Source organism: Aulonocara stuartgranti, assembly GCF_965226115.1.
Source record: "Aulonocara stuartgranti genome assembly, chromosome: 6".
NCBI lineage: Eukaryota > Metazoa > Chordata > Actinopteri > Cichliformes > Cichlidae > Aulonocara > Aulonocara stuartgranti.
Window position 1 is genome coordinate 18,149,404 of NC_138944.1, and position 13,058 is coordinate 18,162,461.

Genomic DNA, 13,058 nt, shown 5'->3' on the forward strand with positions numbered 1-13,058 from the left:
AATCCTGTGATTGATTTGGGGAGGTGGTGAATGAAACGATTTACGTGATTAGCCATTGACCGCATGGCATTACAAAAAGGCCACTTGTGTAACTGAATGTACTGCATCTATCTGCAAGTGCAACAACTATGACTACCACTTCTTATGCGTTCATTCCAATCACCTCTCTAACTGCATTCAGCATTTAATTCCAGAGCTGTATCCTGCATGGTTTACTCTCTTTCTCGTCATCTGTATGACGTCATATAGTACTATGTCATCTCTCTGTGTCATGTGTCAGCTGATAGCTGCATTTTCTGCACCTTAGTGGGACAGCATGCTAAAGCATGTGTGCAATGTTAGCTTAACTGGAGAGGGGATAATAGTAGTCTGTATATCATGGCGTGCTGTAGTGCTTGACTACAACCTTCTGCACCAATTTGCGGACTGCAGACAGTTGCAGAGATACGGCTGTGCAGACGTGACATTTCCTCTTAAAGCTGTACCTGTGGATGAATAGTGTGTTGCCCTAAAGGGGATGCAAGCATATCGTAAAGCAATTTTACTAAATGTGGTAATTTGAGAAAAAAAAATACAAAAGATTTTAAAAAAGCTGTCATGAAATAATTAGTAGAATTTTTTTAAAATCAGCGACAGCTTTTCTTTGTTCTGATTTCTGTTAAGCGGTTTCCTTGTTTTCGATAAGTTTGGTTCTGGATGGTGTGTGTTGGTGGTTGTGTGCTTCGAGGTGTTTCTGGCGTGTGACACTGATCTGAAATGCCTGGCAGTGTTTCACAGCCGTGGTTTCTGTTTGATTTTTTTTCATTTGATTTTTATTTTTTGATTTGAGGAATGATATTTGCATCCCCCATCCTCTCTGTCTTTTATCTAGACTTTTTCTCTTTCTGTACTCGTTCTTGCTCCATCCATCATTTCTCCATCACTGCTCACGTACAGTTAGATCCAATGTAGGCAAACGGTCAGATGAATGTTGTACGAGTGTATTGCATCTTATTGTTCGTTTGTTTGAAGAACTGCACATTTGGATGGACTGTTCACTCGCTGTCTCTCTTCTCCACGTCATGTGTGTGTTTTTTCTGTGTGTTTTCATGTGGACTGGCTCCTCCTTCTGCATCCCTTTTATATTTCTGTCCTTTCTCTGTTGTTCTCTCTCCCTCCTCTTCCTCCTTTTTTCTGTATGATGTGTATTTGATTGGGAGGGCTGCCGACCTTATTTGATTGGTCTCTTGCTGCATCTGATGCTTGCTGACTGGCTAGTTTTGCTCACCTCTGGTGATGTGATGCGCTCTTGATTGGCCGTGTGTAATTTGTGTATGAACTCTTCGATTGATGTTTTTTGCATTGTGTTCAACTGATGAATCTGCCGCTTAATTCACCTTCTTTTTCCCTCCTTTTTTTTAAGGTAGCAAAATAATGGTCTTGGATTTCTTTTTGAATGCCTTTGATCTCAGATATTTTGTTGTTTTCTTTGTTCTGTGTGCCAATGGTTGCATTGTTTGCGTGCAAAACTGCCTGACTACTCACCAGGATCCTTGTTTTCAATGTCTTTCTCCTTCAAAAGAAGCGCATGCAACAAATACCATCGCTGCTCATCAACAGAATTAACCCCTGTCATAAGTACAAAACTGTGAAAAGTAAAACGACACCTCACTGAATATGAAAGCTCCAGTAATCATATGAAGTGTCACAGACAAAACTCAGCGTAACCTGACCTGTGATTGGACTGTGCTTGTGTCAACCATTAAAAGTGAATGAAATGAGCCTCTGATCACTTTCTTTGGTGTCCAGGTTAATAACGCCACAGCCAGAGTGATGACAAACAAGAAGATGACCACGCCGTACTCGAACGGAGAGGGCCTTGCGGCACTGCCATATGGTAATGCATTTTGCACGGTTGGACCAGAGAGAGGGGGCAGAAATTATTGTCACTAAATTAAATTCCCCAAAGAAACAAACAACATGCAAGAATGAGTAAATGTCGTGTGAACCCTGGCTGCCCGTCGCTTCTGTGACACGTTTCTGTTTACATGTTGTTGTCAATTTTCTTTATTATAGCTGGATGGAAGCTGAGTCCTATGGTTGGAGGCATTTACAGTCCTGAGCTCTATACAGGTAAGAAAGCCTTCCTTTATTCTTACCTGACTGATACCCAGCAAACATTGCTTGCATGTCTCCCAAAACTGATCACAATAAGAGGTCAGGCCAAACTTTTCTGATTTTTACAAAGTGCAAAACACGGTTCAGATTATTTATTTATTTATTTATTCTTAACAATGACAGCTAATTTAGCTAGCACATTGTTGTGTGAATGTCACCTCAACATCTAATGACATCTTTTTTTAAATAGTTAAATAGATACCCAAATTACATTTCACTTGTTACCGGAAGAACTTGATGCATCACACGCTTACACTTCTCCCCTCGCTGTCTGCGATGTCAGCATCTTAAACTCAGGAAGGAGTGCTACTACTGACACGTGAAATCAATTAGCTCAGTGGGAGAAGTGGTGGACCCGAAAGTGTGAGATTGTGAGTTTGAGTCACTGTTGAGGTGTTTTGTTCTTTCTTTCCCATTCTCTCTCCTTTTTCATTGAGAAACATGTTTTCATGTAGATTTTTTTTTTATCTCATCTGGGAATAAAATTCCTTGAAAAGGAGAGCGATGCAAAACAAAATTCTCAAAACTCTTACAAGGATATCCAGGTAACGTTGAGGTGACCTCAAACTGGCGTTATGGTAACTTCTGCGATGTCAGTTGAATTTTTTTCCCGGGGGACTATTATTCAGTCGTGACTAGACATCTAGAAAATACCGCCAGCCCGAGAGTTAGTCTGCATCGAAAAGTTTGCTGTGTATTGAAGAAAAAAGAAATGCAAGGATTACTCAGCGTGCTGTTCCAGTATTTTACAGCTGTTTGACATTTATGCTTAAAAATGAAGGTACAATACTTTCTGTGTGTTAGATAGATTTATAATAGATGTTGATAGGTCATCTTTAGTTTTTAGTTGAATTTGAATACATCAGTTGAACTCTGGGGAGTTATAGCAAGCATTTGCTGCTTTTTATTGATTTGTAGGACAAATGATTGTGATTTCAGTCAATCTAAATGTTTAATCGACATCAGTAAAAATAAACCGTGTTTTAATTCTGTCTCTCTTGCTCTCAGTACCAGGGTTTCCGTACCCAGCAGCAGCAGCAGCAGCAGCTGCCTCGACCGCTGCAACCTTTCGAGGCGCTCACCTCCGAGGTCGGGCTCGGCCAGTGTACAGCGCAGTCAGGGCCGCTGTCCCACAGCCTGCCATCCCCACCTATCCTGGGTAAACACACTCAAAAATAACAACACCGCTAATAGTGACGATGATGTCACAGATCGGATCAATCGTCTTCTTAGAAGCATGGCTGCACTTTTTATGTAAAAAAATAAAAAATAATGCATGCTGTGTGTTTGAATATAATTTTTTATTGAGAGTTGACATTGATGGTTGGCTGAGCTGAAATACCATTTCCTTGTAAGTCCAAAATGGTAATGATAGCTACATTGAGTAGTTTTTTCAATGTTTAATAAGCAGCCGAAGAAACAGTAGTATCACTTTGAGGCATTTGCATACAAAGAGGTGGTATTTTTGTCCTGCATGTTGCACGGTGTGTAATAATCTCACCCTTCTTTCTCTCTTCTCTCTCTCACAATCTGTTTGGCACCGTTTTCCCATCTTTCCCCCCTCAATCGTCACTCTTCTTTGTTGTTTTCTGCACTGCCCACATGGTGGCGCATCACACCATTTTTTTTCCCCTTTTGTTTCGTTTTGTTTGTTTTGACTTCCCACCACCGCTCCTTTTTCTACTCTCTATCTGTCCTCCCCCCTTTCTCCTGTATTATCTGTTTCTCTCTCAGTGTGATGGCCTATCAGGATGGTTTTTACGGTGCAGCTGATCTCTATGTAAGTACGCCTGCCTCTCCTCCACTGCCTCCCTCGTCACCTACCTTTCCCCTCCCCCTTGTTGCCTTGTGGGTTTTCAAGTGTGAAATGGCACGGATCAAACCCGTAGAGACGTGTACTTTTGAGTGTTTTGACTCATCACCGCTTGACATTTTACTGAAACTTAAACGAGGCCTTTGATTGAAATCAAAATTTGCACAGTCTCACATTCAACGCGCCAGCGTTCGCTTAGCTGTCCAGCACAACACGGCAAAACCGTGCACTCATTCGTGAGTAGACTCCTCTAGGGTTTGTCTCTGTGCATTTGTGAGTTAGTTTGTACCAATGTGATTACGAGTGTGTGCCTGTGTGTAATGGTGTGTGTGCGCGCGTGTGTGACCAGGTTGACAATAGATGTTTCTGTTCTCTCTGTAGACTAGTGTTTCAGGACATTAGTGGCAGATTGCCCCAGGTAGGGTTTTACACACTCTGTGTGAGAGCCAGTGTGCATCCTCCTCGTCTCCAATGACTGCGTGCTGCTAGACATTATTGACCATCTGAGATTGAAATGCCTTCTCTGTCTTCTTCTACTAACTCACTGGATTCTGACATGGGCGGAGTTGCGGAAGGGGGAGGAAAGAATGCAAAACACATTAGGAAAAAACAAAACCAAACGGCGGCTGGTCTGATATGTTTTTCTGTAAATTAAGTGCAGTATCCAACGGAAGTAGTGGAAAAGGGATCGAGGGATATACGTTTGGTCAGAGCTTGAAAAACTCGATTGAATCTGATCTATGCTGACACTTCAGCTTTCCATTAGTGTGCACACACACGCAGTGTTAAACACATTCATTAGACCACCACCAAATGTTTGGTTTATACCACAAGTGCCCTGAATTAACAGGATTTGTAATTAGCAAAATCATTTTTTATGTTTCTGTAATGGTTAATCTGCCAGTATGCACAAGCTCTTTAATTAAAATGATACTTTTAATGCTAATTATTGTTGTAACTAATGAATTAAAAATGTACTGTTTGACAGTAAAGGCAGAATAAAATAGTAAAGCTTTTTTTTTTTTTAATTAAGCGGCTAAATTACAGGTATTTACTTGCATCCCTGAGCAGAAAAACATAGTTTTAGTGGTTTTAATGTTAAGCTTGATTAATTTCTGACCTCTTAGGATGCTCGGCTCCACTTTGGGTGTAAAAATATGAAATCGGTCTATTTGTCTAATAAACATAATCCTTAGTCTTTGAACAAGACTCATTTGTGTTTTCTTGTATTTATGACAGGTGGTCTAATAAATTTGTTAAGCCCTGTAGACCCGAACATGATCTTTTTGCTTCTTGTTGATGGAACAAACAAATGTTAGGCTTCATGTTTTAATCACTGCGTTTTGTTTTCTTTATTTATTTTGTGAGAAACTCCCTGAAAATTGGGGTTGAATCGCCGTTGTCATTTTTGAGTCCGAACGCTTGTTCATTTTGTGAAACCTGCTTTTTAAATTTCACTTGAGCGATCGTGCACCGTAGCTTTCCGAGACGTCGCATTTCCTGTATTAACGAAGATGAAATAAGCTAAATAAGTAATACCCAAACCTGTGATTTGAGTACAGAGAGTACTCGCAGTTTTAAAGGGATGTAGAGAGAGATTTTCCTTCATCCAATTAGCAGATCATTCAGACCCCTTCCAGGAATCTCCCTATCTGTTTCACCTGTGGCATGCTAACTGAATCAATGTCAGCATGCAGACATACTTACAAGGCTGACTCCCCGCCCCCCATCCCGTGTATTTTCCTCCCAAATCTTCTCCTTTTATTTCTGCCAACCTCCCTTTTTATTCATCCTTTCCTCCTTTGACTGTTAAAGTAGACCTTTACTAAAGGTTCTTATCTAGTTCAGTACTTTCTCTTCCTCTTCATTTTTATTATTATCAGACCCTTCTTTTCTACTCTTATGTTCACTGTGGTTTCCCACCTTCCCTCCTATCCTTTTCCATCACCTCTACTTTCTCTGTCTCTCCTTCCCTCATCTTCCCCTCCTCCCCCGGTCCAGCCTTCCTCCCATAGCAGCAACTGTGTGGTCCTGAATGCAGGAACTGATTCCTTAGGGTAGAATGCAGTGGTGTGTGTTTCTTTCCTTATTTATTTATTTTTGTTTCCATAGGGATGTTTGGCCTAATACACTGTTTGTTCTGAATTCGGGAAAGCATGCTGTGTCTGTCAGTGATTGGTTGCTGGCCATGTGAGAGTGTGTGTGTTTGCCCTCTTTTTTTTCATTTTTTAAAATCCGACTGGCTGACTTGTCTTCTTACACCTGTAGTTTTATTTTTGTGTCTGTTCATCAGCTGTTCATCCAAACGTAGATAATGACACGATCATCCTGCCACTCCTTCCCCTTTCTTTAACTGTGTGTTTTTGGTAGGGGAACCGGGGTGGGGCACAGTTATGGCTGTGAACTCTCTCTCCCTTCATGTCTAACTCACTGTGGGATAGATGAAGGCGATTCAGAGCTACAAACGCTAAAAACAACAACAGCATTGTGTGCAATTAAGGGTATTTTTTTCCCCACATTAGCCATGAAGTGAGAGAGCCACACAGAGCCTGAGCTACATCCTTGTGAATGCTGTACTGCACCAGATTAGCCAGTTTTGCTGACTGACTGCTTGTTAATCTCTCGCTCTCTTCTCAGCAGTTTTTTTTCTCACAATGTAACACGTTAGATTCACTGCTAGTGTTTTTTAATAGTCTGCAGAGAAAATATGGCAAACTTTAAACAAGACCTTTCTCTTCTTTCCGTCCCGTCCTTCCTGCCCTTTCATTGCATCTCTTTTTCTCTCTCTCTCCTCTTTTCCTCTGCTCCACTCTTCCCCTCTTCTCTGTCCTCCACCTCTCTCGTCTCCATCGACTCCTCACAGGGTGGCTATGCAGCGTATCGATACGCCCAGCCGGCTGCAGTAGCAACGCCTGCGGCGGCAGCAGCTGCAGCGGCAGCTTACAGTGACAGGTGAGCGTAGTGTCCTGGACACTTTTTTATCACAATTGCTACTTTTGCGTAACTACATCGTGTCAATATCGATATATTAAAAACATTAAAATACTCTGGAAATACTGTGAACAGCAAGGCCTATCTCATGCACCAGCATCCTGAGGTTACATTAGCAACGTGAGCAAACTTTTACAGAAAAACCAGGCTTAGGTTGACAAAGCTACCTCCTGATTCAGAGCCTCAGTCACACGAGTAAAAATAAGACAGCAACCTTTTTACATCTAGGAGAAAATCTGCGGCTGAGTCTGTCTTATGGCAACGTTTCTGGGAGGTTTTGTTTCCTCGACGATCTCATTTTTGCAGAAAAAAGATAAGATACGATAAGATGACCTTTATTAGTCCCACAGGTGGGAAATTTGTTTTGTTACAGCAAAAGTGCAAAGTTATGCAGCAGATATTAGAAAACACTTGAATGCAATAAAATACAATAGAATAAAATAGAATAATATATACAATAGAATAAAATAGAAATACAAATACTATATACAATAGGAAAATATAAAAACACAACAATATAAAATATAAAATACAAAAACACAACAAAATACAAAAAATAACTGAAGTCAGATAATTTTATTTTACTGGATAAAACAGATATTTGCAAAGTTTAAATTTGAGGATCTATTGTACAGTTGAAAAAAAGTGATAAATTGCAATATTTATAATTGCAGTACTGAGCGTCTGGTGGTTCCCATGTCAGATGCATGTAGAGGTGATTGTTGTCATGCTTGTGTCGACTGGGACGCCCTTACAAAAGAGACTTTAAATCTGAGGAGTCATTTAATCCCGGTTAGGTAAAGGTTAAATACAAAAATGAACCTTTAGCTTACACGAAACGATGTGATCTGTTCTTAAACTTTTGCAGTGTCGTGTTTCCTGATCTAAAATACAGGGAAAAGTTTAACATTTTGTTGACGTCCTCCTCTGTAATTTGAACACTTTGGGTGGGCTGTATGTATGACACTGTTGTAGTTTCTAACAGCTAGCAGAAAAAATACTAATAAGATAAAATTAATTTTGTGTGCCTAACTTTCTTCACATTTTGAGGTATCTTGGGCCTTCTTAAAAAGACACAACACTTGTTTCTCTCCTGCACTATGTCAGAATCATTTTGCAGCTAATCTAAATCAGCTTGTGTAACCCTTTCCCCCCCCCTCATAGTTATGGACGAGTTTACACGGCAGATCCCTACCACGCTGCACTTGCCCCAGCTGCCTACGGCGTTGGAGCCATGGTAAGTCCACGTAGGGCGTGAATACTGTTTTGTGGTCTGTTCGCAAGAAAATGTCAATATTTTTAGTATTAATCAGTATTGTTTGAATATGTTATGTTGTAGTCACTGATTAATATGTATAATAGTGTTTATGCAACTAAGAAAGAGCCTGAATTAAGGAAAAATGAGCAGTTTTATTTTACCAATGTGTATCTGGCATAAGGGTTCTGTGTACTTTTATTAGGCTATGCGTACACCAGCAACTCGTGTTTGACAAATCAATTCGTTTTGGTCTTTTTCTGTGATGTATTGACGAAAATGACGAATCACAGCTTGAAACAACTGCAATTCTGACTCTAGTGAACGATTTTATTCACTAAGTGTTCCTTTTATTGCTTTGTAGGCTACGCTGTACAGGGGAGGCTACAGTAGATTTGCTCCCTACTAAAGACACTACATTTCCCAGGAGCTCCTCTCTTCCATTGAATTACTTTGAAAGAGCTCCCCCTGTTGTCACGGAGGTGGACTGCACCCAGTTTTAAAACGTGGACTTGACCACAAAGAAGATATTTCAGATCCCACCCCAGAGCAGTCCCACGTTTTCTTATATACGCTAATACAGAAATAGAGGAATGCTGTATTAAAGACTGAAGGATGGCCTTAATGTTAAAAAAAAAAAAGAAGAAGAAGAAGAGAAAAAAATAAGACTTAAGATGGCCTCCTTCCCTATTGCACGGCTGTATTATAGTCTCCCCTTCTTATTCCCTCTGCACTCAGCAGCACAAGATTTGGGACAGAGCCCAGATGTTCTTCCAAAGGCTGCATGTGGATAACTGACACTTAAAACAGCCGTCACCCGTGTGCGTGTTTGTGTGTGTGTGAGTGCATGAAAGAGCCGAGCGTTGTGTGGCCTGCACACGCTCTCCGCTGAAGGAAAACATCAGGGCAGTAGGAAGAAAGACGGTGCGCAGAAAGAGCACCGAGAAAACATTCTGAACCAGAATGACGAGTCAAATGATAAAACCACCCACGGATGGATTTTATAATTCCTCCTCGACGTGGGCGGATAGTAAGGAGAGGATTTCCAATCCCGCGGTGTTCTTTCTGGCAGAGGGAGACTGAATGTGGCAGCTTGGAGAGATGATGTGACGGTTTATAACGCTATAGAAATCACGTCCGAAAGCTGAAGGAGGGAGGGTTTATTAGAGCTGTTCCTTACCTCAAGTTTTCTTAGTATGTGGAAATGGTAAACCTTTAAACTTAAAATTGTTATATGCAAAGAAATTAGTTTAGAGAGAAAAAAAAGTTACCAAATTATTATTATTAATGATATTTGTAATTGTAATTATTCTCATTATTACTCTTATAAAACCATTCTTATGTTTGAGTCAGCAGCCGCTGCTGTCATGGATTCAACAGTGAACCCTGGGGTTAAAAGTCATTAACAAAGTACAAATATGCTGTCAGGTATATGAAAACAGCTTATATCCGTGCACGGGACTTCACCCGACACTACAAACATGGCAACACTACACAGAAGAAGAAGGGGGGGGAAAAGGTTCCCGTTTAGTGGAGTTTACACCCAAACTAAACCCTGGGGTTCAAATAGTGGTTGGTCCTTTTAGTGTAGGAATATATTATTTGGATCCCCCTCCCCTCATATTCCATCTTTTGTAGAGTGTCCAGCAATGGATGAGTCTTCCTGAAACATACTTCTGTTGGTATTGTGTTTAAGATGCTGCAGCAGCAACTGCTGAGCAAGAGAGAGAGATTCAGTTAGTGAGTTTGTAGTAAATATTTAAATGCAAAACACAATTGTGCATATTTCTATTCCATTGTATTCTATATTTCCAAAATGTGGCTTTTTTTTTTATTTTTGGGCTTTTGTTTTTGTTCCAAAGATTTGTAGAAAGCACATTTTTCTGCCGTATGTATAAATATATTATCTTTGTTATTGTTATTATCATAATCCTACAGCTGTTTTTATTATTTACTTTCATCTTCTGTGTTGTTCCTTGTCCTGTAAGGTGCAAGGACATTTTCAAGTGACTTTGTTTTTTCTCTTGGGAGTAAAGTTCTTCAGCTGGAAAGCATAGCTGGTTGGGGACAAACAAAGGTATGCGTGTCACACCACCAAACTTTTGTCCTTTTGGTTGACTATTCAGTCATTTTTTGTTTGTTTGTTTGTTTGTTTTTGATTGATCATAGGATCTGCTAGCTTGACATTTATCATATTTCAAAATATACAGTAACACTTTTTTTTGTGTACGTGTGTCCATGTTTTGCAAGCGACTGAGCTATTTGGAATGAGTGAACATAGGCCTGTAGCACTTGAGTTAAAGCAGTCTGTATTGTTTTGGTTTGAAATCTTAATGATTCCTTACATTTCACTGGCTAAATCTGTCAGCTTGGCTACTCTGGATTTGTTTGAAAAAAGTGTTATCGCTCATACATGCACAGGTTAAGGTTCCTGGCGAAAAACAATTTGTCAGCATTGGGATATGAAGTTGTTTTTATCCATCTTCAAAGCTACCTTTTGTGTTTTCTGCTTCTCACAATCAGGAAAACATTAACATGCTTTTTTTTCTCCCTTTCTTTTAAATGTGCTGCTGTTGGATTTTCTCAAGTCATTTAGTGTTACTTTAAAAAAAAATCTCCATATTAATGTAGAATGTGCTTCAGACACTTTTAATTTTTCTTTTTTTTAAAAAAAGAAAAAAAAAAAGGCACTAGCCAAAGATGCTAACAGTACCCAGCATGTTCTGGCTTGACATGTGCTACACAAAATACTCTAAGATGGACTTTTGGAGCCACTGAAGGCATGGACAAACCAGCATGAGCGATACTTGTCGAGTTATATATAAAAAAATAGTTTTGCATGAATCTTGTGTCTTTTCATATTTGATTCCTGAGCAGCAGAGCCCAGCTGCGTTCTTCTTTACCACTAAACTCCATGACAGGCAGCTAGCGAATCTAAGCTAGTTAACGCATCAAAGAGCACAGTGCTGTTTGGCAAAAAGGCCCGGTGACAAACAAAATGGCTGCCGCACAAATGACACGTGGCAGCTTCATTTTTTTTCCTGTCGTGGTTTTCTTGCCAGTGTATTATAGTAAACTATGTGGTCATCCTTCATAGTTGCTATGGTTTCTCAATGGACAGTCCCCTTTCCTCTGTCATGTCTGTATTCCCCCTTGACTGCCATTATGTTTTTTTGTTATTGAATGTCCATATAAAATGTTTTATATAAAAATGTTTTGTTGTGATTGAACTTCTCAGATTGTTTTTTTCTTTCTATGCATTATTAAAGTGGTTGAGTCTTATATTATAGTGCAGCTGGCAAACCCAGATGCAGATTGACTTTTATTGTCCACACTGGCCACTGCAAGCAAACTGTAACCATGATACTGTGTTCATGATAATAGGATGAACATGATGGTATCTACTATAAATAAGCATCATTATTTATTTCTACTGTCCAATCAATTTATTCCACAGTTTGTCACATTACCATCGCCTTATTTCAAAATGGAATTCATTCATTTTTCATCCCATAATGACAACGTGAAAAAAGTATTCACAGCCATCTCAGTGAAACTCAAAATTGAGCTCAAGTGCATCCTCTTTCCACTGATCGTCTCTCAGATGTTTCTGCAACTTGATTGGAGTCCACCTGTGGTAAATTCAGCTGATAGGACGCCTGTCTATGTAAGGCCTCGCAGTTGATAATGCATGTCTGACCAAGCCATGAAGTCCAAGGGATTATGTGTAGACCTCAGAGACACAATGTATCGAGGGAGAGATCTGGCAAACGCAACAGGAACATTTCTTCAACAGTGACAGTGGCCTCAGTCGTTTGGAGTTCGGAACCAACAGCATTTTTTCCTAGATAGGAAGGCCCTTTTACTAAGGTAGAAGGTCCTTAGTCAGGGAGGTGACTAATAACCAAATGGTCATTCTGAACCTTCTATAAGGGTACCCATTTCTGCAGCACTTCATCAATCCGGCTTGTATGGTAGAGTGGCCAGACGGAAGCCACTCCTCACATAAAAGCCCAACGGGAGTTTGCTAAAAGGCAACTGAAGGTGTCTCAGACCATGAGAAACAAAATTCTGGTCTGATGAAATAAAAATTGACTTTTTTTTGATGTGAAGAAACCAGGCAACCTGGCCACTACCACCTATAGTGAAGCATGTTAGTGGCAGCATTATGCTTTTTGACAGAGGAGCAGTCAGGGTAGAGATGAATGCATGTACCAAGCTTGTAGCGTCATTCTCAAAAATACTTAAGCTTGTAATTGCTGCCAAGGTCCTTCAACAAAGTATTGAGTAAAGGCTGTGAATACTTATGTACATATTATATTTTTTGTTTTTTATTTTTAATACATTTTCAATAATTTCGGACAAACCTTTTCACTTTGGGATTATGGAGTATTGTGTGCAGAATTTGGAGGGGAAAAATAAATGTATCCATTTTGGAATAAGGCTGTAACATGACAAAAAGTGGAAAAAGTGAAGTACTGTGAATACTTTCTGGATGCACTGTACTGTAGGTGTATCTGTTTCCACCAGAAAATCCACATTCAACTTTTAGCTCAGTTTTGGTCACAAATAACTCTTGTGAATTGCATTTGCCACTGCCATTTCATTAGGTACAGCTGTTCAACTACTAGTTAATGCAAATATCTAATCAGCCAACCACACTGCAGCAGATCAGTGCATTTAGGCATGCACATAAGACCAAGAAGACCTGCTGAAGACATAGTTTTGGTGACAGATGGTCAAGATGGAATTAGGCTTGAAACAGCATAAAAACACTGATCCATTCTGTCTTGATGGTTCAGACTGGTGTTGGTGTGAGTTCACTCTTCTCAGATGGCCTGA

The 13,058-nt window shown here is 39.9% G+C and overlaps 1 protein-coding gene across 8 annotated transcripts in view; it reads left to right on the plus strand.

The window, feature by feature from the left end:
* The window catches only part of rbfox2 (RNA binding fox-1 homolog 2), a 43,409-nt gene extending 31,963 nt beyond the window's left edge, over positions 1-11,446 (plus strand). For 5 of the 8 annotated variants that reach the window (XM_082537336.1, XM_082537333.1, XM_082537334.1 and 2 more), the window contains 7 exons: positions 1,789-1,876; positions 2,056-2,112; positions 3,166-3,316; positions 3,892-3,937; positions 6,834-6,922; positions 8,126-8,198; positions 8,581-11,446. In XM_082537336.1, coding sequence (XP_082393462.1) covers positions 1,789-1,876; positions 2,056-2,112; positions 3,166-3,316; positions 3,892-3,937; positions 6,834-6,922; positions 8,126-8,198; positions 8,581-8,625 — 549 coding nt within the window. In that variant the 3' untranslated portion in view covers positions 8,626-11,446. Of the gene's footprint in view, positions 1-1,788; positions 1,877-2,055; positions 2,113-3,165; positions 3,317-3,891; positions 3,938-4,351; positions 4,389-6,833; positions 6,923-8,125; positions 8,199-8,580 lie in introns of those variants that run through there. The other 3 variants (XM_082537335.1, XM_082537338.1, XM_082537339.1) reach the window with 3 other exon arrangements.
* The last annotated feature ends 1,612 nt before the right edge of the window (positions 11,447-13,058 follow it).